General features: G+C 43.3%; 1 protein-coding gene across 6 annotated transcripts in view; it reads right to left on the bottom strand.

Moving 5' to 3' along the window:
- Window positions 1-24,568, bottom strand: part of SPECC1 (sperm antigen with calponin homology and coiled-coil domains 1) — a 417,974-nt gene that overhangs the window by 14,029 nt on the left and 379,377 nt on the right. For all 6 annotated transcript variants that reach the window (XM_056559145.1, XM_056559144.1, XM_056559146.1 and 3 more), the window contains one exon: window positions 11,698-11,814. In XM_056559145.1, the coding sequence (XP_056415120.1) occupies window positions 11,698-11,814 (117 nt within the window). The remainder of the gene's footprint in view (window positions 1-11,697; window positions 11,815-24,568) is intronic.

Below are 24,568 nucleotides of genomic sequence, written 5' to 3'. Positions count from 1 at the left end.
TCCAAGTTGCTGTTGTGGCTGTGCAGGAACCACATTCACTCAGTGGGCCGTAAAGGACATATATTGTCCCTGACCGTAGTTACAGCTCCACACGTCAGCGCTGCCATGCACTTGTACATGTACATACCGACAGGCTCAAGGACTGGCCCACCTTCTCTTCCACAAAATTGTGCAGGGCTGGCACTGCCTTCTTCGCAAAGAAATGAGGGCTTGGGACTCTCCATCTTGGCTCGGCACAAGCCATCAGTTCTCTGAAAGGTGCAAAGTTCACCACTTGAAAAGGGAGGGACTGCAGCACCAGCAACTTAGACAGGAACACATTCAACTTCTGCGCCGTTGGATGAGTGAGTGCATACTGTTGTCTCTTGGACATGGCTTCGCCGATGGATTGCTGGTGGAATGATTGACTTAAAGTAGGAGGAGCAGGAGCATCTGGAGTGACAGAAGATGGGTATGACACACAGCTCCCTTCAGCGGAGGTGGTGGAGCCTTGGCTGGCTGAAACAGGGAGCAGCGTGCCACTGGGTGATGCAGCAGGCTGGACCACTACATCGGAGCCACGGTTCTCCCAGGCCGCTTTATGGTGCTGCTGCATATGTTGTCGCAGGGCCGTGGTGCCGACATAGGGACCTTGGCCACGCTTCACCTTCTGCCAACACATCATGCATAAGTAAGTTCCGCGCAAATTTACGTGTGAGGGCTACCCACGGACAAACTTTCAGCCTTTGGGGGTACACCCGCCAAAAAGGTTGAGAACCACTGTCCTATAGCAAATGTCAGAAACAAATTTTGATGGCAATAATATATCTATCTTTATTCATATATTTAAAACAAGTATTGTATGGCTGGTATTCAGAAGAAAAATGATGATAGCAACACGTGACCAATATATTAATAGTATAGCAAAGTAACAATATTACACAAACAATGGGTCGTGTGAGCCCCCTGAGGAAGAACCGAAAACATGCATTTGGAGTCCAGTACGTTACCTACTGGATTACAACCTCCTGTTCTTCCCTAAACACTGTAGTGCGTATGTTCCATAGAAACAGATCTATATGATCTGTTTCTATGGAACATATGCACTACAGTGTTTAGGGAAGAACAGGATTGTTGGCACAATTGTTGTTACTTCCCAGTGTGGGAGATTTTTTAAGCCTCCTGTTCACCAAATTGGATGTTTTTGCATATGGTAGTATTTATAGAACACCAACCCATTGTTTGTATGATATTGTGACTTTGTTATACAATTTATATCGTGGTCATGTGCTGCTATTATCATATCTCTTCTGAAAACCAGTCATAAGATACTTGCTTTGAATATATGAATTAAATGAGTAGTGTAGCTGGATCATAGGCGGCATTGATGTCCTTACTCGGCTGGTCATATCGCCGGCTGAGGTGGGACATCGCCGCGGCCGGCGATATGCTGACTGCAGTGTGACGATCCTGTCACGCAGAAGTAACCCACCTTCCAAACCTTCTCCACCTCAATATTAACCTTATCCTGACCGCTATCTTCCACCCCCTGTCATGGGCCCCTCCACTCCCATGCTGTCCGCTCCAGAGCTACTTACTTGGGCAGTGTTTCCCAACCGTTGTGCCTCCAGCTGTTGCAAAATCACAACTCCCAGCATGTCCGGACAGCCTTCGGCTGTCCGGACATGCTGGGAGTTATAGTTTTGCAGCAGCTGCAGGCACCCCTATAGGGAAATGGCTATACAGGCACCCCTATAGGGAATCAGCAGCTAATAAGTACTGGAAGGATTAAGATTTTTTAATAGAAGTAATTTAAAAAAAAGTTTTCCACCGGAGTACCCTTTAAGCCTTGTCTTTTTAAGGGGCTTTATATTCCTTTTAGGCATCATTATGAACAATGAAGCAAAAAGCAAGAATGCTGGCTTAAAAATACAGTAGTGACTGAAAGCAAAGACATGTGAATTTTCTCCATTACATGCTAGTCATATCTGAAGTGTCACCGAGGTTCTCACATGATGATGAACTAAGTCAAGTGACACTGTAAACCTCCCGAGTTAATACAGCACAAGTAATGCATCCTCCAAGTGGCTTTCATAAAGATATAAAGCAAGATAAACTAATGTGGAAAGAGCATATAGGAGAGCAGCTAGATTACACTATAGGTCATTACGCGGTTAAAGTTCTTATATTTACACAGCTATATTATCTCCATTTTACTGCTACACAGATAGTTATTTGGGTGGGACACAAAAACAACAGACACTATGGAGTATAACCTAGTCACATCCATACCAGGCTAGTATTAGATAAGTGCTGTCTGAACTGGTCAGTCTGTATGGGAGTTTAGATGACTGCCTGTCACGATCACACCCTATCGGTCCAGCCAAGACATTAGAGAGAGTGTGATGATGCAAGGGTTAAGGCCACCAGACCTCTGGGTATCCACTACTAGTCCCAGCAAGTCACCAAATTAACCCTTAGATAAACGTGTTTCACCTGAGCTGCCTTCAGAAAGGTGAGCTCATATATTTAGAGATCAAAGACCAGAGCTGATTAATTAAACATTTAATCTGATAAAAGATATCACAGTGATATATATATATATATATATACAGAAACAAATGACATACAGGTACCAAAATATATAAAAGAGTTTGACAAGACAAGTTCAGAAAGCAAAAATGAAGTCCTTACAGCATAATGGTATAGCAGTCCTTGTGAGTGAGAGCCCAGCTCTTGTCAGCTTTTGGCACAGCTTTGAACACCAGTTGAGTCCAGCATTTTAAATCTTATCTCTGCTTCTTTGGAGGGAAAATCCATCCCCCCCCCTCCCCTCTGATCCCACCAGGTGGGGCATCTCTCTTCCTGACCCCTTATCTGTTTGATTATATGATGGGACTAGATTGCACGACTTCAAAGGAGATACCAAACAGCCAGACTCCCAATAAAATGCAATACACAAACACACAGTCTGAATGACCCTCACCCCCAGGTATTAGTTTATACCCAGATACAATTATAAAACACATGTATGTTTCCATAAACAGGCCTTGGGTCTGACACTGCCTGTTAAGAGTTCTAGATAAAATGCACGTTTCTTCGGAAATTCAGTGTGTACTGATAAACTGTTTTCATAGAAATTCTATGGATGCAAGAAACTGCACGTAAAAATACTTTCTCCCTCAAACTTCTCTGTCCATGATTATGCTCAATGATGTGGTATACAAAGAAGGATGAAAACAACCATGCAGTCTTATATAAATCTGAATCTAGTTGTGGAGGTCAAGCTAGAGGGAATTTATTAGAGTATTGTCATAAAGGGTAGCTACCTATAGGTGGCAGCAGAGCCTTCAACACAATGGTGGGTCCAATGCAAAGGTTTTAGTGAGCGTTGTCGCCCCCCCCCCCCCTTTACCACAGGCATATGCATTAGTGCAGGATATCTGGAGCAATCGTATAATATTTCCGCCAAGGGAAAGAAAATACACTGGGCACTCATGGTTTGATGCTTGTGTGGATTTTATTCAGAACGGTACATCAGTGCGGTAGACGCTCATGCAGGGATGTTTCACAGTGTAAGGCCTGTTGAAGCGCGAAGTATCGCGAAGTATCGCGAGAAACAGACCGTAGCCTGTGAAACATCCCTGCATGAGCGTCTACCGCACTGATGTACCGTTCTGAATAAAATCCACACAAGCATCAAACCGTGAGTGCCCAGTGTATTTTCTTTCTCTTGGCGGAGATTTTGTTGGAATTGGACAGTATCTACATTGCACTGTGAGCACCATTGAATTGTTGTGTGAACGGAATTGCTATTAGTGGAAGCAGCAAAAGTCTAATTTGGAGTGCTTGAGCCGGGCAGTGCCGGGTAGCTGTGCGTGGATTAATTGTATAATATTGCTCATCTTCTAATAAAGAAAAGGTTCGGTTCAAGTGTATCTATCAACAAAAACTTTTCATGTAATGTAGATAATGCCATTATATGTATATTTGTAATATACATTGGTTATAAAATTAGTATTTTTTGGTCCCTGTAGCTATTGTCTATGTGTCTCTATGCGGATTCCAAATACAGGAAGTGCGGGCGTACAAGCAGGGCTCTGTACACTGAGGACAAGCAGGGCTCTGTACACTGAGGACAAGCAGGGCTCTGTACACTGAGGACAAGCAGGGCTCTGTACACTGAGGACAAGCAGGGCTCTGTACACTGAGGACAAGCAGGGCTCTGTACACTGAGGACAAGCAGGGCTCTGTACACTAAGGACAAGCAGGGCTCTGTACACTGAGGACAAGCAGGGCTCTGTACACTGAGGACAAGCAGGGCTCTGTACACTGAGGACAAGCAGGGCTCTGTACACTGAGGACAAGCAGGGCTCTGTACACTGAGGACAAGCAGGGCTCTGTACACTGAGGACAAGCAGGGCTCTGTACACTGAGGACAAGCAGGGCTCTGTACACTGAGGACAAGCAGGGCTCTGTACACTGAGGACAAGCAGGGCTCTGTACACTGAGGACAAGCAGGGCTCTGTACACTGAGGACAAGCGGGGCTCTGTACACTGAGGACAAGCGGGGCTCTGTACAGTGAGGACAATCGGGGCTCTGTGCACTGAGGACAAGCAGGGCTCTGTACACAGAGGACAAGCAGGGCTCTGTACACAGAGGACAAGCAGGGCTCTGTACACTGAGGACAAGCAGGGCTCTGTACACTGAGGACAAGCGGGGCTCTGTACACTGAGGACAAGCGGGGCTCTGTGCACTGAGGACAAGCGGGGCTCTGTGCACTGAGGACAAGCAGGGCTCTGTGCACTGGGGACAAGCAGAAGGCTTTGACATGCTCGCGGCTCACACATCAGGATGACTGTCAAGCCAGGAGTCTGCACCAATCCCTGCTTGTCCCGCCCTCACTTCCTGTATTTGGACTCCTTATAAAGACACACAGGCAATAGCTGCAGGGACAGCATTTTTTCAAATATTACAAATATACACATAATGGTATTATCTACATTTTATCAAAAGTTTCTGTTGATGACAGGTACACTTTAAAGACCAGCACACACTGATATGGCTTATGATAATGTGTTGCTTTGCTCTATTGGTGGGACCCAACACTGCTGCACCATTTTGCGAGTCTGCTAATCATGGCCTTTCTTTCTGGCCTGCTCCACATTGAGCCAGCTCTTCACCATATCACTTCATCCTGTGACCTCCCACTGAACAGCCCCTACTAGAGCCCTGTGAGGGACTGCTCCTGCTGTATTTCTGGGCATTACCGCTTGCTCCCGCAAGGTGTGTTCTACTTCCGCAACATGTGTATCCAATTCCGCCCACTCTTGCAAACATTTTGTCACAGTTTTTAGAGACAGTATCCCCCGGGTCATTTCATCACCTCCTTGTGCCAATTCAACAGCCCCCTGTGGCAACTCAGAGATTTGTGGGACTGTGTGGGATTTTGCTGGACCAGCTGTATGTTCTGTGACCGCCCACGACAACCTCATTACTGCCCACATCCACAAGTTTTTTATTGGGTCCTGTGGGTCCCACGAGATCCCAATCCCGATGCAAAGCTCTAGTTCCTACCTTCTGCATCCTCCTCTAGTCCCTGATATCCCTGATATGAAGTGTTATTCTCCACTGGCCCCTGACTATTACTTAAAGGGGTATTCCATGAAAAAACTTTTTTGTATATATCAACTGGCTCCAGAAAGTTAAACAGATTTGTAAATTACTTCTATTAAAAAATCTTAATCCTTTCAATAATTATCAACTGCTGAAGTTGAGTTGTTGTTTTCTGTCTGGCAACAGTGTGCAGTTCCCGAGACAAGCAGAGGTTTGCTTCTAAACTGGGCGGTTCCCGAGACAGGTGTCATCAGAGAGCACTTAGACAGAAAAAAAACAGCTCAACTTCAGCAGCTCATAAGAACTGAAAGGATTAAGATTTTTTAATAGAAGTAATTTACAAATCTGCTTTACTTTCTGGAGCCATTTGATATATATAAAAAAGTTTTTTCCTGGATAACCCCTTTAACACTGGAGGAGATTGGTGGCAAATGGCCATGAAATTTGGCTGGCAATACTGCATTTCTGCTGTCAGAATAATGCTGCCAACGAATGAGTGCATGGTTCATGGCAAGAAAAATTTTGGGAAAACAAAAAGGGTAGAGGTGCAGTTCATAGCCATCAATCCGAAGCTGTCCTGCCTCTTATTTTTCCAGTGCAATTTAGGAAATTGATTGAATTTGATTGGTTCCCATGGGCAAGTACTACTCTTTTTGACTAAGTTAATAGTCATAGTAAAATATGTAAATTTTAAATGTTACATATCTGCTAAGGCTCATTTTAAAAAATTCCACTAATACCAATGTAAATTTATAATCGTCCTGTAACAAAGGAAAACCCTTTGTGCCAAAGCCTGCTGTCAATGTAATAACCTAAGTATAGATGTTCATAATTTTATTATGAATGCGCTCTCTAGCCTTTCTATTTTTTATTGTAGATTAAATATTAAAATAAAAAGGACTAACACAGCAATCGGTGACAGGTTAGCCATGAAATCTGTGTTCACATTGTCAGCATTTTATAAGAAAGAATAAGGAAGGGACTTACTAGTAAAATGCAAATCTGTTCTTGGCCTTATATAAAACATATTGGCCATGTTTTAATTATGAAAAGAGCACTAAGCCTCATGGACACAAAATTACCGTATTTTTCGCCGTATAAGACGCACTTTTTCTTCCCCAAAACTGGGGGGGGGGGGGGAGTTGGTGCGTCTTATACGGCGAATATACACCTATCGGGTCGGTCCCGGCGGCCATCAACGGCCGGGACCCGCGGCTAATACAGGACATCACCGATCGCGGTGATGCCCTGTATTAACCCTTCAGACGCGGCGATCAAAGTTGACCGCCGCGTCTGAAGGGAAAGTGACACTAACCCAGCTGCTCAGTCGGGCTGTTCGGGACCGCCGCGGTGAAATCGCGGCGTCCCGAACAGCTTACAGGACACCGGGAGGGACCTTACCTGCCTCCTCGGTGTCTGCTCCGGACCAGGATCCCCTGCTTGGCCGGCGCTCTCCTTCGACGTCATCACGTCGTCGCGTCCCGTCATCCAATAGGAGCGGCGTGCGTAGCAACGTGATGACAGCGACGGAGAGCCAACGGCTGTCCGGGCATGCTGGGAGTTGTAGTTTTGTAACATCTGGAGGTCTGCAGGTTGAAGTTCACTGTTGGGTTCAGAATCTTTTTTTTTCTAGATTTTATCTTGTCTTATATGCCGGTGTGTCCTATAGGGCGGAAAATACGGTAGTCACGTGTTAATATTTGATTAAAGTTGCCAGAGACATTGTGGGGATATATTTTGTTATTTGAAAAATGTTCAGGTCAAATGAAATTATAGGCTAATGCAAGTGGAATTCAGAAAAGTTGAATTAAATAGCCTTCATTCCTCTTCATTTCCGCATGAAAATTCTGCTTGAATTCCGCTTGATGGATAAAATGATAGAAGGTATCATAGAAGAATGTGAAAAAGAATGCTAGAGATACATTTTAACACTCTGAAATGCAACGTTAACTTGTGGCTCTTTAACTGCGCTTTAACTTCTGTGGGATTAAAAGACTCAGCATTACCCACTTGGCTTCTGTGAGAATAAAGTGCACTACCAAGATAGTGCCAGCTGGCTGACTTTTATGGGTGCTCTCTGGTATAGAGGTTCCCTGGCTGACTTTTATGGGTGCTCTCTGGTATGGAGGTTCCCTGGCTGACTTTTATGGGTGCTCTCTGGTATAGACGTTCCCTGGCTGACTTTTATGGGTGCTCTCTGGTATAGAGGTTCCCTGGCTGACTTTTATGGGTGCTCTCTGGTATAGAGGTTCCCTGGCTGACTTTTATGGGTGCTCTCTGGTATAGAGGTTCCCTGGCTGACTTTTATGGGTGCTCTCTGGTATAGAGGTTCCCTGGCTGACTTTTATGGGTGCTCTCTGGTATAGAGCTTCCCTGGCTGACTTTTATGGGTGCTCTCTGGTATAGAGGTTCCCTGGCTGACTTTTATGGGTGCTCTCTGGTATAGAGGTTCCCTGGCTGACTTTTATGGGTGCTCTCTGGTATAGAGGTTCCCTGGCTGACTTTTATGGGTGCTCTCTGGTTTAGAGGTTCCCTGGCTGACTTTTATGGGGGCTCTCTGGTATAGAGGTTCCCTGGCTGACTTTTATGGGTGCTCTCTGGTATAGAGGTTCCCTGGCTGACTTTTATGGGGGCTCTCTGGTATAGAGGTTCCCTGGCTGACTTTTATGGGTGCTCTCTGGTATAGAGGTTCCCTGGCTGACTTTTATGGGTGCTCTCTGGTATAGAGCTTCCCTGGCTGACTTTTATGGGTGCCCTCTGGTATGGAGGTTCCCTGGCTGACTTTTATGGGTGCTCTCTGGTATGGAGGTTCCCTGGCTGACTTTTATGGGTGCTCTCTGGTATGGAGGTTCCCTGGCTGTATTGCAGTGTGAAAATGTATTATTTTGTTTCCTTTTTGCAAACTCCGAGGTTTTGTAGACATCATGGCGCATATTTGTTCCCCAGAATTTGAAGCTGCAGATTTTATGCTGCAGATTTCAATGTAGACTAATTGAACACAGCTTCAATTCTGCATTTTCAAATCCTCTGCATCAAATATGCACAGGATACTGTACATGTGAATAGACCCTAACAGAAAAGACTATTCTGCCTCTGAATTTGTCTGATCAGAAATATATTCATTTCCCCAGCACTGATTGTGGTGACACTCTACAGGCCAACATGTGCTATCTGATATTGATATATTGTATGTGTATCAAGCCTCAGTATGGTGCCAATATTGGTATTCCTATAGTTGTTTTTACCTGAATCACTGAATGGTGGCGTTATTTACTCATGGCATGGTGGTGTTATATAGTCTTGGTGTGATGTATATGGAGCACAGGGGGCTTAAAGGGATTATCCAGATGGAGGGTTTTGTTTTTCTATTAGCATGCCCATTCTACATTATATATGAAAAAAAAAAAGAAAAACTTTACATACCCCCTGCACTCCCGCGGTGCCTCGAATGTCCCGCTCCGGTCACTGGCTGCAATCTTCTTGCTATGTATACTAGTAATAGTGGTAATATTGGTCTCAGTGAACAGGATTTAGATTACACACATACCGTATATATATATATATATATATATATATATATATATATATATATATATATATATATATACCCACACACACACACAAAAAGGAGGGATATATCTGTGCCCCAATGCCAGTGGCTGTAGGGCTGGTTTGCAATTATTTTGGATCTTACTTTGGATCTTCTAGGACCTTTGGTGCCATCATCAGGACTCTAAGCCAATAGGAGTCATTCCCGGTCTTGGAAGATACACAGTAAGTCTGTGTATGCTGTCTATGGGTTCAACAAACAGGAGAGGAGAGTAGAAGGTAACAGGGGAAAGGATGGGGGGGCGGTCTTCCACAGGGAGCAGTGAATAGTTACACCGTAAAAATGGGGAGTGGGGGTGTGATCTAATATTTTAACCCCGCAAGACACAGCCAGGTTTCACTGTACAGGATCATTAACATTATATATTATTTGAATATTATATTATATTTGTGACGCCCTCCTTACAGAACTTTGAAGCAGATGTGACCTGTGTTTTAGTGTTCTACCTGTCCACGTGGATCTATCCTCGGTGACACACATGCTCTTTTTTTATATTTATATCCATCTATGCCTCTGCATTTATGCAACCCTGCTGCTGCATGTATTCTTCCAGTTGAGAAATCCTCCTGATTGTTCATTTCAGTTGCCACAGAACACAAGAACACTTTAAATAATATTAAATACAAGCCTGCAAAATGCACAGCGCATGGCCAGAAGATGGAAAATATGACTGGCTAAGCACACATCCCCTCGGCAAATATTGTGTTTCATTTCCATTAAGCATATAATCACATGGGCACCGGCCTGCGGGCAGCCTTTTATTAAAAAATAAAAAAGGTGTCTCGCCATTTGGGCAGGGATCATATAAAAAGCCCTCCTACGTTTTTTCTTAGCAAAAAGCAAATCTGTTCCTTTACATTTTAGTCATTCCAAACTTTTTTTCTGTATTAGCAGGAAAATGGATATTAGATAAACTGATATGTTCTTATAGGGTAAATGGGTGAAAATATTTAATCAGAAAGTGACTCAATAACCTGCATGAGTGTACACGTACTATATACACACAGTGCAGGTATGTTAAAAGGTTTAGGTGACAGTCTAGAACAGTGGTCTTCAAGCTGCGGACCTCCAGATGTTGCAAAACTACAACTCCCAGCATGCCCGGACAGCCATCAGCTGTCCGGGCATGCTGGGAGTTGTAGCTTTGCAACATCTGGAGGTCCGCAGGTTGAAGACCACTGGTCTAGAAGGTGGAGTGTGCACTGGTCACAACTTTATTACAGAAAAGACATCACATAGATAGCACAGCTATACACCTGTGGTATTTGTGAGATCCTTTTTTGTAATAAAGTTGGTTATTTTTGGAAATAATAGAAAGCGCAGTCTTGCATGCATGATTATTTTTAAATGTGTTATTTTAAGTCTTAATTAAACATCTATAGCAGGGGTGGGGAACGTTGGGCCCGGGGGTCATACAAAATAATTTGGTCCGGTCCTGTCAAGGCTGTGAGATCTTGAACATTCACTGGCCTACAACCATTGAAAGTCTGTGGCCACATTAAAAGGGTACTCCGGTGCTTAGAACCCGGCACCCCATTTATAATCAGTCCCCGGATCGTGTTCGCTCCGGGTCTGATTACCGGCGACCACAGGGCCGACGGCGTGTGATGTCACGCCTCCGCCCCTTTGTGATGTCACGCTCCGCACCTCAATTCAAGCCTATGGGAGGGGGCGTGACAGCTGCGGATAGGGGATATGATGTCTAAGCACCGGAGAACCCCTTTAAGCTAAATAAAGCACCAAAGGGCAGCACACACCCTACACACACCCTACAGCTACATAATAGACAGCCACATGACATTCTGTATGCATTTATACAGTTTTCATAAACATGGTTCTTTGTGAACATGCTAAATAAGTTATCAAGAAAAAGAAAAAATCTTCCAATAAATAATTAAATAAATACGTATAAAAAATGGAAAAATAGATGAGTTGAATATTTTGTATGCATCATTCATAGGTAACAGATGCAATGGGTGGTATGTTTTTATTTATAGCGTACTGGTCAGATCCCACAAAAAACAAATGTATATGTTACTCAGTACCTAATCCTGACCATGTACATCTATTTTATTTGCCTCTATCACCTATAGTTATTCTAAAAATACCTATTTTTATTAGCTCACAGTGTTAGAAATCCTCTCAGGGAAGGAGGCGTGTCCTCCTTGTGGTGGTGGGAGGTGATTAATGTGTCTGCTCATGCAGCCTTGTCCATGACTCATCTCTTGTTCATGACTCATGGACAAGCCTGATGCTGCTGCAGGACTGATTAGTGTCCCAGTAGGTATGGGGACCCCCTAGTGGTGGGATTTTCAGGAGCCGTTTACTTTATTAAATATTCAAAACATTTTAAACAACCATATTACAAAAGGTCTTTAATTTTCATCAGTAACAACATATTAAAAGTTTTTGGATCTGGCAGTGCCTATTTAATGCTTTCACATATGGTAACTATATAAAGAAAAGATGTGAAAACTGAAAAAGAACATACCTTATCTTGGCTGTTGAGTTCATGGTATGGGATATGAGCTGGCATATACGTGTGGAGCAGGGCACAAAAAGCCAGGCCATCACTCCAACTGCTACTGAAGTTTGTTATATCAATATTCTGTGAAAACACAAAACCATAACATGATTAACATTGCATCCACAAAACACGAGGGCCTACAAAAGCATCTTTCTTCTGCTAGACTCCGGACAAGTTTATTGTCTCTTTTGTTCTAAAGTCAAAGCTCAAGTCTAATGAACAATTACAGAATTACTGTTGTTGAATGAATCAAGGCTTTAACTGCTTCTTGTATTTTGGCTATTATAATAAAGTCATGTTTCCTTTCATTCACTGTAAGCAGCTGCCAACATACAACATTAGTCGGCTGACACCAGCAAAGTAGCTGAACAGGTTCAATGGAAGATGGTTGTGCCAATGGAGAGTGCCATATGAGAAGTAATCTGAGGTCACTATAGAATATAAAACAATTGTTATTATCCCATATATTCTCTTATTTATCCTTTGTAACAGACAAAAAATAACTCTTTGAATAATTCTTTGAATAATTCTTTAAAAATGATGTTACAAAACTATGAACAGTGTTAAACTCATTATATTTAAGCCCTTATTTATTCACCCCAACATCTTTGCCAAGAAATAGGCCATACGCTATCTCCAGCGGTCCCATGAAGAATGAATGAAGTGGTAGCGTGCAAACTCAACCGTTACTTCATTCAAGGGATCAGCGTGTCCTTATGGTGATCTGTAACGTCATGGATCCGTGTGGGTTCATGTGGTTAGATCCCTGCCAGATTTTTAGGACTTATCCTATGGTGGATACATAATAAGTTTAACCCCTTTAAGGCATATCCTATGGATACATAATGAGTTTAACCCCTTTAGTGATATGGATATCATCCATTTACGGGTCACCTGTGTGGGTCCAAATTAAGGCATGACTGGCCAGTCATTAACATTAGAGAATACACAGGAAAGCTGGGTAATACAGAATGCTCTGAGCAAAGATCTGTTTATTACAAGAAGTTATCCATCCTTATACAGTGCCTTGCAAAAGTATTCACCCCCTTGACATTTTTTGTATTTTGGTACATTACAGCCTTAAAGTGTACCCATCAGATCACTCAAAAAAAAAAAAAACTGTTATATGTTGCTCAGTATCTCATCCTGATCATGTACATGTACTTTTTAATGTGTTTATGACCTACATTTCTCTCAGAATTAGCTTTATTTCTGAACTACATTAATTTTGTCCACCAGAAGCAGGGGGGCGGGTCCCTCACTGTGATAACCACTCTCCCTCTTCCCCCTCCTTCTCCTCAGTCCAGTGCTTCCCAACTAGGGTGCCTCCAGCTGTTGCAAAACTACAGCTCCCAGCATACCCACACATTATTTGGCTATGCAGGCATGCTGGGAGTTTTAGTTTTGCAACAGCTGGAGGATATGATTGTAGTCCCCCTTTATTACACACACACACAGGCTTCATATATTCTCACACATACACATTAGATAGACACAATGATATACACCCATACACACATACATGCAGGGACACTTACTTTTTTGTCTGCAATGCAATGTGTTTCTCTCACACAGCAGACATCAGTGAGAGCCCGGCAGCAGTCTTCCTGCCCCTCCCCTTCTCTTCACATGAGTCTGCAGTGTGTACAGCCCCTCCCCCTCCAAAACGTCCAGGGCGAAGCAGTGTACAGAGAAAAACTGAATGCATTCCAGAAGGCAGGGGGGGGGGGATAATTGGACTGGCTTTTTCAGTATATTCAAAATTTTCTAATGAAAGCAATTGCAAAACCTATTGGTTATACATGCTTTACAACATATCAAAAGTTTTTTTTATCTGACAGTGTCCATTAAAGTTGAATGTTTTGTTAATCTGAATTTTATTTGATGGATCAGAAGACAATAGTCTAAGCTGGTGAAGTGAAATGAGAAAAATATATACAGAAAACTAATATTTAGAAATAGAAAACAGAAAATTGGCATGTGCGTATGTACTCATTGTTAGGAAGTCCATAAAAAGCTCTGGTGCAACCAATTACCTTCAGAAGTCACATAATTAGTGAAATGATGTCCACCTGTGTGCAATGATCTGTCATTACATATACACACCTTTTTTGAAAGGCCCCAGGAGCTGCAACACCTAAGCAAGAGGCATCAGTAACCAAACACTGCCATGAAGACCAAGGAACAAGTCAGGGTTAGGCTATTAAAAAATATCCAAATCTTTGATGATTCCCAGGAGCACCATCAAATCTATAACCAAATGGAAAGAACATGGCACAACAGCAAACCTGCCAAGAGACAGCTGCCCACCAAAACTCATGGACCAGGCAAGGAGGGTGTTAATCAGGGAGACAGAGACCTAAGGTAACCCTGGAGGAGCTGCAGAGTTCCACTGCAGAGACTTGAGGATCTGTACATAGGATGACAAAAAGCCGTACACTCCACAGAGTTGGGCTTTATGGCTATGCGCCATTAGCTGATTCCCTTGAGAAAGTCAGCGTTGCTGACGAAACGTCGGGGGGGGGCTAATTGAGATCTATTTTAATATCAGACCTATGCATTAATCAACATAGTGATAAAGCGCATCCAGAGCAATCGCATATATTGGCAAACACAGAGTAGCATTACCTTGGATGTGCTAACCGAATCAGGAACGCAATCTGGAATTTTAAAACACATTTGTTTAATAGGTTTGGTCTAAGAATTTTAATATGAATAATTAATAAAGATTTTACTTTTTAAGGGGGATTTCTAGTTTAGGGCTTACCCTTTGGGGGGAGACCCCTAAAGGAGGTTGTTTGGAATTTTGCCCTGGAATCCTTGGGAATTTTTTGGTAATATTATGGCAGAGTGGTCAGAAGAAAGCCATTACTTTCAGCTAAAAGCAAAAAGGCACGTTTTGAGTTTGCGAAAAGGCATGTGGGAGACTCCCAAAATGTATGGAGGAAGGTGCTCTGGTCTGATGAGACTAAAATTGAACTTTTCGGCCAAAGAAAACGCTATGTCTGGCGCAAACCCAACACATCACATCACCCAAAGAACACCAGCCGGGACTGGGAAACTGGTCAGAGTTGAGGGAAAGATGGATGGTGCTAAATACAGGGATATTCTTGAGCAAAACCTGTACCACTCTGTACATGATTTGAGGCTAGGACAGAGGTTGACCTTCCAGCAGGACAATGACCCCAAACACACTGCTAAAGCAACATTTGAGTGGTTTAAGGGGAAACATGTAAATGTGTTGGAATCGCCAAGTCAAAGCCCAGATCTCAATCCAATGGAAAATCTGTGGTCAGAATTTAAATTATCCAAATTCTCAAACACTCCATGTTAATTCCAGGTTGTGAGGCACCAAAATACGAAAAAAGGCAAGGGGGGATGATTACTTCTGCAAGGCACTGTACACCAGATATACATCATAGATTATACTGCTTCTGCATAAAACTTAACTAGAAGACACCTGTTAATTAAACAATTATTGGCGGCAATCCCACACATTTTTTCCATTTTTAAAATTTAGATCACTAGTTCTCCTTTTCTCGGATTCAGATTAATATCAAGTAGAACAATCTCTTGTCTTCTTTTTTACTTCTTTTTAACATATTTTGTACTTCAAATTATTAACTGTTTAGTTTACATATCACTAGCAAACTACTTCTCACTATGAACATTCCCACCTAACTATTTGCATTTTACTCCACAAGATTATATTCTGACAACTTTACCCAGGACTAGAAGCCAAGTTCTAGCTTTAATGGTGGAGCTACCTGTCTTGTTCTCTCCCAGACGACTATATGTATTACTGACTATGACAACATCCCATAATTATTGAGACAGGAATGTATCTCACTGACAGACACAGAAGAAAAGACGTCATTGATAGCTGAAGGAGGCCTCACACAGGAAAGTGGCTTCCACCATGTTACATGGCATTCTGATCTGTCACACAAATCACAGGAACCTGGGCTTAAACACTTGACTTCAGCTTTGGTTAATCATTAATAGACTGTACAAAACACCTCCAGTGACTGCTTTTATGTTCTATATTCCAGTACTTTACATTCTGAGAATCCCATTAGTTCTCACATTTTTCCCACCAATTGTGCGGTGAAGTAGAAGGTGGACTATGGTGTGTTACTGACCTGGCATCTAAAGAATGCACAATACCGATACTTTACGTAACACAGGCTACCAACATTGAGTATTGTTTCTTCTTGTGGAGATTGCCAGGTGGCATAGGGATTCTTACAGTAATGCTCCCTGGGAAAATATATATGCTAATTAGCTCGAAAAAGAAAGAAAAGTAGGTAAGTAGCTTCCCTATAAGTCTACAAAACCAGTTAAAGAGTCTTGATAGATGACTAGGAATTTTAGCCATTTTAGAAATTGGCATACAGGCTTGCTACCTGCAAATGTATTGAGAGAGAGTTTTATTTTTTTTGTGGGGGACAGAAAATGTTTATATCTTTTCCCAGGGAGCATTGCCTGTAAAACTCCTTACGCCAGGTGATGGTCTCAGCAAGGAGAAATAATACCACCCAGGAACAATGTTGAAGGTCTCTTACTGAGCCAACTAACACTCTTTTCTGTACTGGTGAAAATTATTCCATCAGGGACAGTCCGGACGCCGAGGATGAGGAGGAGTAACATCCCTTTCCTTCCCCCTCCACCTTGTGTGGTTTTTTCTCTTAATAAAGTTTCGGGCCTTTGATCTCCCCTCCCTACCCCCTTTCTTTTCCAATCCCAATGGCCCTATCCCTATCTGTAATACTTTGCTTTGACTTTGTTGCTTAGTGTGTGCAGAAATGTTAGTGTAGCGTGTGGTATGATGTATAGTGTAGGGCAGTGATTCCCAACCGGGGTGCCGCGGCATTTTGCTGTCAAAATGTTTAATTTTTTTTATTTCCCTCCCTGGTGCCGCAGGGGGGAGGGAAGTTTGTGTGCGCTGTGCGTGTGCCTGAGGCTGTATCAGATAGAGGAGCAGTGTGCTTACAGGAGCTGCAATGAGGTCACCATCATGTGATCAGTCACATGGAAGAGGAGGAGTCACATGATCAGGGGCTGCTGTTCTAGGCCTCAGCGTCCCCCTTCGTCCCCCAGCGCCCCTTAGCTTCCCCCTCCCCCCTGCGTCCCAGAGAGGGGAAGTATGCGGAAGCTGCGCTGGGCCGCTGTAGTGACCCGTGCCCCAGCATCCCCTCCCCCTTGCGGTGCAGTGAATGATTGCCCTGCCAGAACCCTGAGTCAGTGCCCTGCCGGAGAGGAGAAGAACGGGGAGGAAAAATGGCTTGCTTAAGGTACTGTACCATGTCCACCCCCCCCCCCCTTCTCACCCATGTCCATCCCCCCCTCTCACCCGTGTCCATCCACTGTCATCCCTGTCCATTCCCGTGTCACCCATGTTCACCCCCCATTGTCCACCCCTCTGACCACATCCTTGTCACCCATGTACACCCCTCTGTCCCTTTGTCACCCCTGTTACCACCTTGTCACTCCTGTCCACCCCTGTCACCCCCGACGCCCCCGTTACCCATGTACAGTCTTCTACACCCCTCTGCCACCCATGTACACCCCCTTTACACCTCTATGCCACCCATGTACACTCCTCTACACCCCTCTGCCACCCATGGGGACAAAAAAAAAAAAGTTAATAAATCAGATTTAGCACCTTCCCTAAGAAAAGTTTAAACCAACCTCCCCCTTTTCCCATTTAAAAAAATATATGTAAACAAAAATAAACATATGTGGTACTGATGCATGCATAAATGTCCAGACTATAAAAATATAATGTTAAATAAACCGCGCGGTCAATGGCGTACACGTGAATAAAAAAACAATTCCAAAATTGGTACCAAAAAACCTTTAGATCACCGCAACAAAAAAAATTAGCCCTCTTACCACCTTGTAAGTGGAAAAATAAAAAAAAAGTTTTAGGGGTAAAAAGAAGACATTTTTACACATGCAAATTTTCGTACAAATAGTTATCATTTAAAAAAAGAAGTAAAACAAATTAAACCTATATAAGTTGGGTATCATTTTAATCGTATGTACCTAAAGAATAAAGACAAGGTGTCATTTTCACAGAAAAGTGCACTGTGTAGAATTGGAAGCCCCCAAGAAATAGCAATTTTTCTTAAATTTTGCCCCCCAAAGATTCTTTTTTCGGTTTCACCATAGATTTTGTGGTGAAATGATTGATGTCATTACAAAGTACAATTGGTGGTGCAAAAAACAAGCCCTCATATGCGTGCAAAAATGAAAAAAACCTGTGGAACTTCAGGGGTTAAAAAGGCCTCAACTAAATGAAAATACAATCTGATTGGTTACTATGGTTAACCACACCATTCTTCCTCTATACAGACATTTTATATAGATATTTGTGATATATATATATATATATATATATATATCCCCCTACATCCAGCCCTTACTTTGATTTTATTGCAGGTAAATAGGACGGCTACTATTGTGTTAAGCAAACAAAACATGAAAGCCTGATGCCAATAGTCATAGGCTGCTGCCAATTTATTCTTAGTGAAGGATTTTGACTCTTCATTTCCATCTGATCCAACTTAAATGAAATGAATTCCCAGGATGCCTGTGTCTATGCCAGGATGCTCACTGAAATAACCTGATCCCATTTATTCGGTAGAACATTGCTGTCTAAACCCCTTTTACTTACAATAGGCACAGTGTTTTCTATGAGCAACAGCAGAGGGGGAATCATTTATGTTTATTTTTATAAGGAGAACAGTCACTAGACAACTTAAATCACCAAATTATGTTACATACATGTGAAGGCTTATTTTTCAATGACAGTGGGGGTTTCTGTTTCGTGTGTTACATTGCTTGCTACACATCCCGAACTATTGGGATAGACCACATAACATGCTGCATGAAACAGGAAACCAAGGCTCCGTTTACTGTGAAGCATACCAAAGAAGAGCGGTAATAACACCAGAACTAACTTGGTGCCGATACCTCTGGGGTACACGTTGACTGTATATGGTGGCACCTGAGATTAACAGTGATGCTTTAGGAGGACACATGACCTTCCCTTGGCCTTCGGCCCTTTTTAGATAGTCCACTCTTTGGCTTTGACAAAGCTCAGGACACAAGAAATTGAACGAGGGAAGGTGGTGTGTCCTCCTGGAGCTATGTACCTTCATGGCAATAAAGAAAAAAAAAGATGCCACAGTGGCACTGATTTACTGTTGTGAACCCAACATGTTTGTCAGGTTGTGCACCAGAAATTCTGTCTGTGCCAGAATTTGCGCCAGAATTGAAAAAAAAAAAAACGAAAAAGAGACGTGGCCATCTGGAAAAGGGGATATGGTCGCCGAAAAGGTTTCCACAGAAAATGTGGTAGATATGAGCTCTGGAAAACCCCACAGCTCAGAGCATGTGTAAAAAAAAAAAAAAAAGCAAAATGTAGGGAAAAGTGCAAAATGTAGGGAAACCTTAGTAAATACCGTGGAAATATATTTGTAGGGAATTAAAACCCACAAAGAAACCTACACAACACTCTTAGTAAATCAGGGCCAATGTCTTTATAGCCTGTTCTGCAGTGAAGATCTGAGGCTTCCATCTGGGGAGAAATCATTGCCTCATTGTTTCCTCCTGATAACGGTGTTGTTTCACCAGAAAATGTAGAGGGGGGGCAGTTCTGATTTGAACTGCATGTACACTATATTCCTGATACCATGGTCTTGACATATACAAATGAGTACTATTAGTGGTGGCACTAGACAGGTCCCTGCAGACTATAAAATGTGGATGGCTATCCACTAAAAAGAGTGATCACTCAGGCCTCCATCAGCCTGTCATGCCCAACATTATGGAATAAAAATCGTTGGATGGTGAGTGCAATCCTTGTCTTTCTTATCGCTATTGCTCATACACGCTGTCGGATTATGCACCATCGCACCCAATGTCATACACCAGGAACTCCAGAGTTACCCACACTACACCAGTTGCCATATGCCTTAGTCTAGCCGTGCCGGACTACATCTTTTTTTCTATAATTCATCACTCAGGATATAGTGACACATTTTTAACAGTCATAATTACTGGTTTACTTTTTATTTCAATACATTAAAAGTTCAATTTTAGGTAGTCAGTTATTATAGGGATTTTTGTACCTTGGGCTTTTCTAGCCTACGGGGTAATTGTGTTCTTCAGGATTATAGTGAAGGCACATTGAGCACAAGCCATGGTCCTTTTATCACTTGGAAGACGTAGGTGACTTCCCACACCTACTCACCCTGATGGCCATACCTTAAAGGGGTAGTCCAAGAAAACTTTTTTTTTATTATATCAACTGGCTCCAGAAAGTTAAACCGATTTGTAAATTACTTCTATTAAAAAATCTCAATATCTTTCAATAATTATCAGCTGCTGAAGTTGAGTTGTTGTTTTCTGTCTGACAACAGTGCTCTCTGCTGACATCTCTGCTTGTCTCGGGAACTGCACAGAGTAGAAGAGGTTTGCTATGGGGATTTGCTTCTAAACTGGGTGGTTCCCGAGACACGTGTCATCAAAACTGGGTGGTTCCTGAGACACGTGTCATCAGAGAGCACTTAGACAGAAAAGAACAACTCAACTTCATCAGCTCATAAGTACTGAAAGGATTAAGATTTTTTTATAGAAGTAATTTACAAATCTGTGTAACTTTCTGGAGCCAGTTGATATATAAAAAAAAAGTTTTTTCCTGGATAACCCCTTTAGTTTTAAAGCAGGCTTGGCTGCCTCCATTAAACCCCATATAGTTCAGTAAAGAGAGCCTCTCCTATACAAGGCTGCAATGTTTTCAGAGGTAGCATGGGAACCCTCCAGCTTTTTTGTGCCTTAGCAGCAAATCCTACCCACACTATTATATTTATATATTTATATATATATATATATATATATATATATATATATATATATATATATATATTGTAAACCAATGAATAATTTTTAAGTGTCAGTAAAAAAAAATTCTTTAATTTAGTCCAGGAAGAGATGAACTACTGCACAGTAGCTGTAAATACAGAAGCAAACCTTGTGATAAGGTTGGAGGAAATATCGTAGAACCAAAAGAACAAGCCTGGGGTTATATGTAGTAAAGCTGGATTTTCCAGTGTGAACCAGCATTTAGCACTGCTAATGAGAAACACTGCCAAGAACACTCACAATTGCTCAATTACCATTAGCTAAATTAAGAACAATGTTCATGACGTTTCAAGTGCACAGCAAATGGCTTTATACAATCTGGTGGGAATATAAATATTGAAACAAAGTATTTTATGGGTTTGTTTTGAATGTGTATGTGGGGGGTTGTATGGGAAATGTCAAATTTGTCAATTGTTGTGGCTCTGAACAAAGCCTAGCATGATAAATATTTTTCAGACATGACAATGAGAATGTTTATTGCCTGTATTTGTAATGTGGATTACTTTTAAAGGGGTACTCCGCCCCGTAAAACTCCCGACATAGGATAAGAAGGTAAGAACTTTAGGGACTAAAACAGAGAAGCATGTCATCGGCAAAACATGGATAATTTGAACTCCTGGGTGCCCACAGCTATGCCCCTGTAGACATCCGAAGAGATCAAATAACAGGCCAAAGGCTCAATCGCCAGGTTAAACAGTAAGGGTGATAAGGGGCAACCCTGGCGTCTGCCTTTCGCTAATGTAAGGGGGTGGACAGGATACAAGGCGTATACACCCTAGCTGTAAGACCATCATAAAGGCCGTCTATGAAGGAGCTAAACTGTCCCGTAATCCAAAATTTGGACAGGACCAGTCTCAGCCAGTCCCAACGCACATTGTCAAAAGCCTTTTTGGTATCTAAAGTGAGCAAAGCTGGTTGGGTGGCTGTCAGGGACTGGCCCCGAACACTATCCATTACTGCCAGTACCTTTCTAATATTTGTGAACGACGAGCGGGTTTTCAAGAATCCCACCTGATGGTCACCGACAAGAGAGGGAGAAAACCTGGCCAGACGATCAGCCAGGATCATGGTAAGAAGAGGATCAGACCTGATGAAGAGGGTGCTTCCCTCGAAACGCGTAATCTGTACCCCGCATTTATTATTTTTTTCCAATAATGTGGTCCCTGCCAAGGGATCTATGTTTGCATACTCCTGTCTCCATTGAATTTCTTGGGACAAGCATCCGCAGCGCCAGGGCGATGGGTCTTCTTCCCCCGATTCTCTTTGAAGAGAGAGGAGATGTGTCACCCCGGTCTCTGGGTGGTGGAGAATGATGAGAGGGAGAGCGGGTGAGGCGGGTTGAGTCTCTCAGGAATTCTTGCAGGGCGGCCTCTGCCGTGACCAGAGTCTGATAGGAAGAGAAGGATCCATCTGGATGGAATACTTTCAAAGTAGCTGGATACTGGAGCTGGAAAAGTTTTTTTGCTTTGAACAGTTCAGTGCAGACTTTACCATAAGCCCTCTGACGCTTAGCAACGTCAGCAGAGAAGTCCTCAAAGATCAACAACTTCTTGTTGCGGAAAGTAAGCGGGGAAGAGCGCTTTCTATAAGCCCTCAGGAGTTCCACTTTATCATTGTAATCCAATAATTTGAAGATTACTTGCCTGGGGCGGTCAGATGATGTCGTATGTGGCCGTCCCACTCGATGGGCCTCTCCACCCTACATTTGTGCGTGAGTCCCATAGCTTTGGGCAGGTCGCTTTCACAAAAGTCCTGGAGATCAGAGGGAAGGAGGAATTCACTGACCCCCACAAAATGCAGGTTATTACGGCATGATCTGTTTTACAGGTCTTCCAATTTTTCGCTTACATAGCAGAGATCTGTTTCAGTTTGGCGAAGTCTGGTAGCAAGTCCACTATTTTCATCTTCCAGAGCAATAATGCATTGTTCCGCCTCATCCAGACAGCTCAATTGAGCGCTCAGATCCACCTGTATCTGTGTTAATGTGGAGCGCATGGTGTTTTCCAAGGTTGACTGTATAGTAGGAGCAATCGGCTTAACCAAGGTTGCTGCCAATGTCTGGAGGTCCAAGGGAGAAGAGGAGATCTCAGAGGCCCCCACCAAGGGGGGGGGATTGCATTGGTAAAAGAGGCACCTGTGCCTCCTCTTCAGGGGTGAACAGCGTCTGGCTGTTGGCAATGTCCATGGCAACCTTTTGGGACTGTGTGCCCTTGGAAGTCACTGGGTCAAATACAGTAGCATGCATCTAAGTAATTGTGGAGGGAGGTGTCATTGTTGGGGACCCCACATGTGTAGCCCCTTTACTTAAGTAACGGTTCATAAGAGAGAAGGTAGGAGAGGCAGAGAGCACGCTTTTGTCAGGGGGAGATATAGTGGAGGGATCCTGAGTCCTCACTACTTAGGGTTACAGCAAATCCCCCCTGTGCTGAAGTGGGAATGGCACAGTGTACAAGTGGGGCACGTGACCCAGGCTGAGGGAGAGACTGCTCGGTCTTCTATGTAGCATGGCTGAAGCAGGGCAAGGCGGCCCCGTCCTGCAAGCTGCGCAGGCTCTGCTGGAGATTACAGCCTCCGTAGCAGCTGGCACAGCACAACCCGGATCTATGCTCCTCCCATGTGCTCCGGAGCCTCCGTTAGCTGGGTGGGCAGATAAGTTACCCTCCTTGTACTCGGTGCGGTGCGGGTATGAGGTCCGAGGTGCGGGAGCTCTGGCTCAGAGCTCCTCACATGCCCATGCCAGAACCGGTAGTCCCAAACAATACTTTTGTCAGATTTAAAGATTTGACAGGTAGACTTTAAAAGTACATTTCTAGAGCATGTCCTCCGGCTGTTCTGCACATATCGACGCGGAAAGATGCAGCTAGTACTGGGCGGTATGGTCCCTAAGTCCCCTATGCCTTGTCTTGGCTGTGTGCTTAGGGTAATTGTCTTGTTGGAAAGTGAATCTTTGGCCTTGTCTTATTCAGTCTCCCTGTCCCAGCATGAGGCTGGTATTGGAGATGGTATTGGGCAGGAGAGGGGTAGTGCCTGGTTTCGTTCAGACATGACTCTAAAACATGAGGCCAAAAAGTTGAATTTTGGTTTCATCAGACCAGAGAATCTTGTTTCGCATAGTCTAATAGACCTTCAGGTGTTTGCAAATTCCATGTAGGCTTTCATTTGTTTTGTTTTTTACAGAGGAAAGGCTTTTTTCTAGCCAGAATGACCATTAGGTTCTGGGTATATTCTCTTACCAAGGTACTTAGTTTGGTAGAGAAACCAGATCAAGTAACTGTCCTGGTTGTTCCAATGTTCTTTAATTAAAGAGTAGCTCCCACCATCTAAAAAAAAATGTTTCCGTCCCTACCTATTGCTAATCTATCCCTAACCCCCTCCCTGCCTTTTAAAAACTATTTTTTACCTTAGAAATTTATTTTTCTGCTGCTGCCGGCTGTAGCTCTGCCGGAAGCCAACTTCCCCAGCAGGCGCGACGTCACTGACACTGGGCACCGACTTCCGCCCTCATCTCTTGTATGTTAAGCTCCTGTCGGGAGCTCGCATAGATGAGCAGCCAATAGCCCGGTAGGCTGCTCTGGGGTCTCCTCCTCCCTGTTTAGAAAATCATGTGCTACCCAGGGAGGAGGAGTATAGGAGCATTGCTGACCTGCCGTGCAAGATATCCCTGCTGGGGGCGGGCTGTGCGCAAGGCCAGTGAGCCAATGCGGGCAGCCCGGCATTCACAGCGCTTGTGTCTGATTGACAGGCAAGGAGCGAGCGCAGGCTGACTGAATTAGGACCGATTGCATCAGTCCTAATTCAGTCGTGATGTCACGTCAGGCTGCAGCCGGCCACTAAAAGGGAGAACCCTAGTGGCCGGTTTTCAAATGTAAAATTAAATATTTTAAACAAAAAATAAATAATGGAT

The sequence above is a fragment of the Hyla sarda genome, chromosome 2 (assembly GCF_029499605.1).
Source record: "Hyla sarda isolate aHylSar1 chromosome 2, aHylSar1.hap1, whole genome shotgun sequence".
Taxonomy (NCBI): Eukaryota; Metazoa; Chordata; class Amphibia; order Anura; family Hylidae; genus Hyla; species Hyla sarda.
The sequence above is the reverse complement of the archived record's forward strand: the minus strand, read 5'-3'. Positions and strand labels throughout refer to the sequence as shown.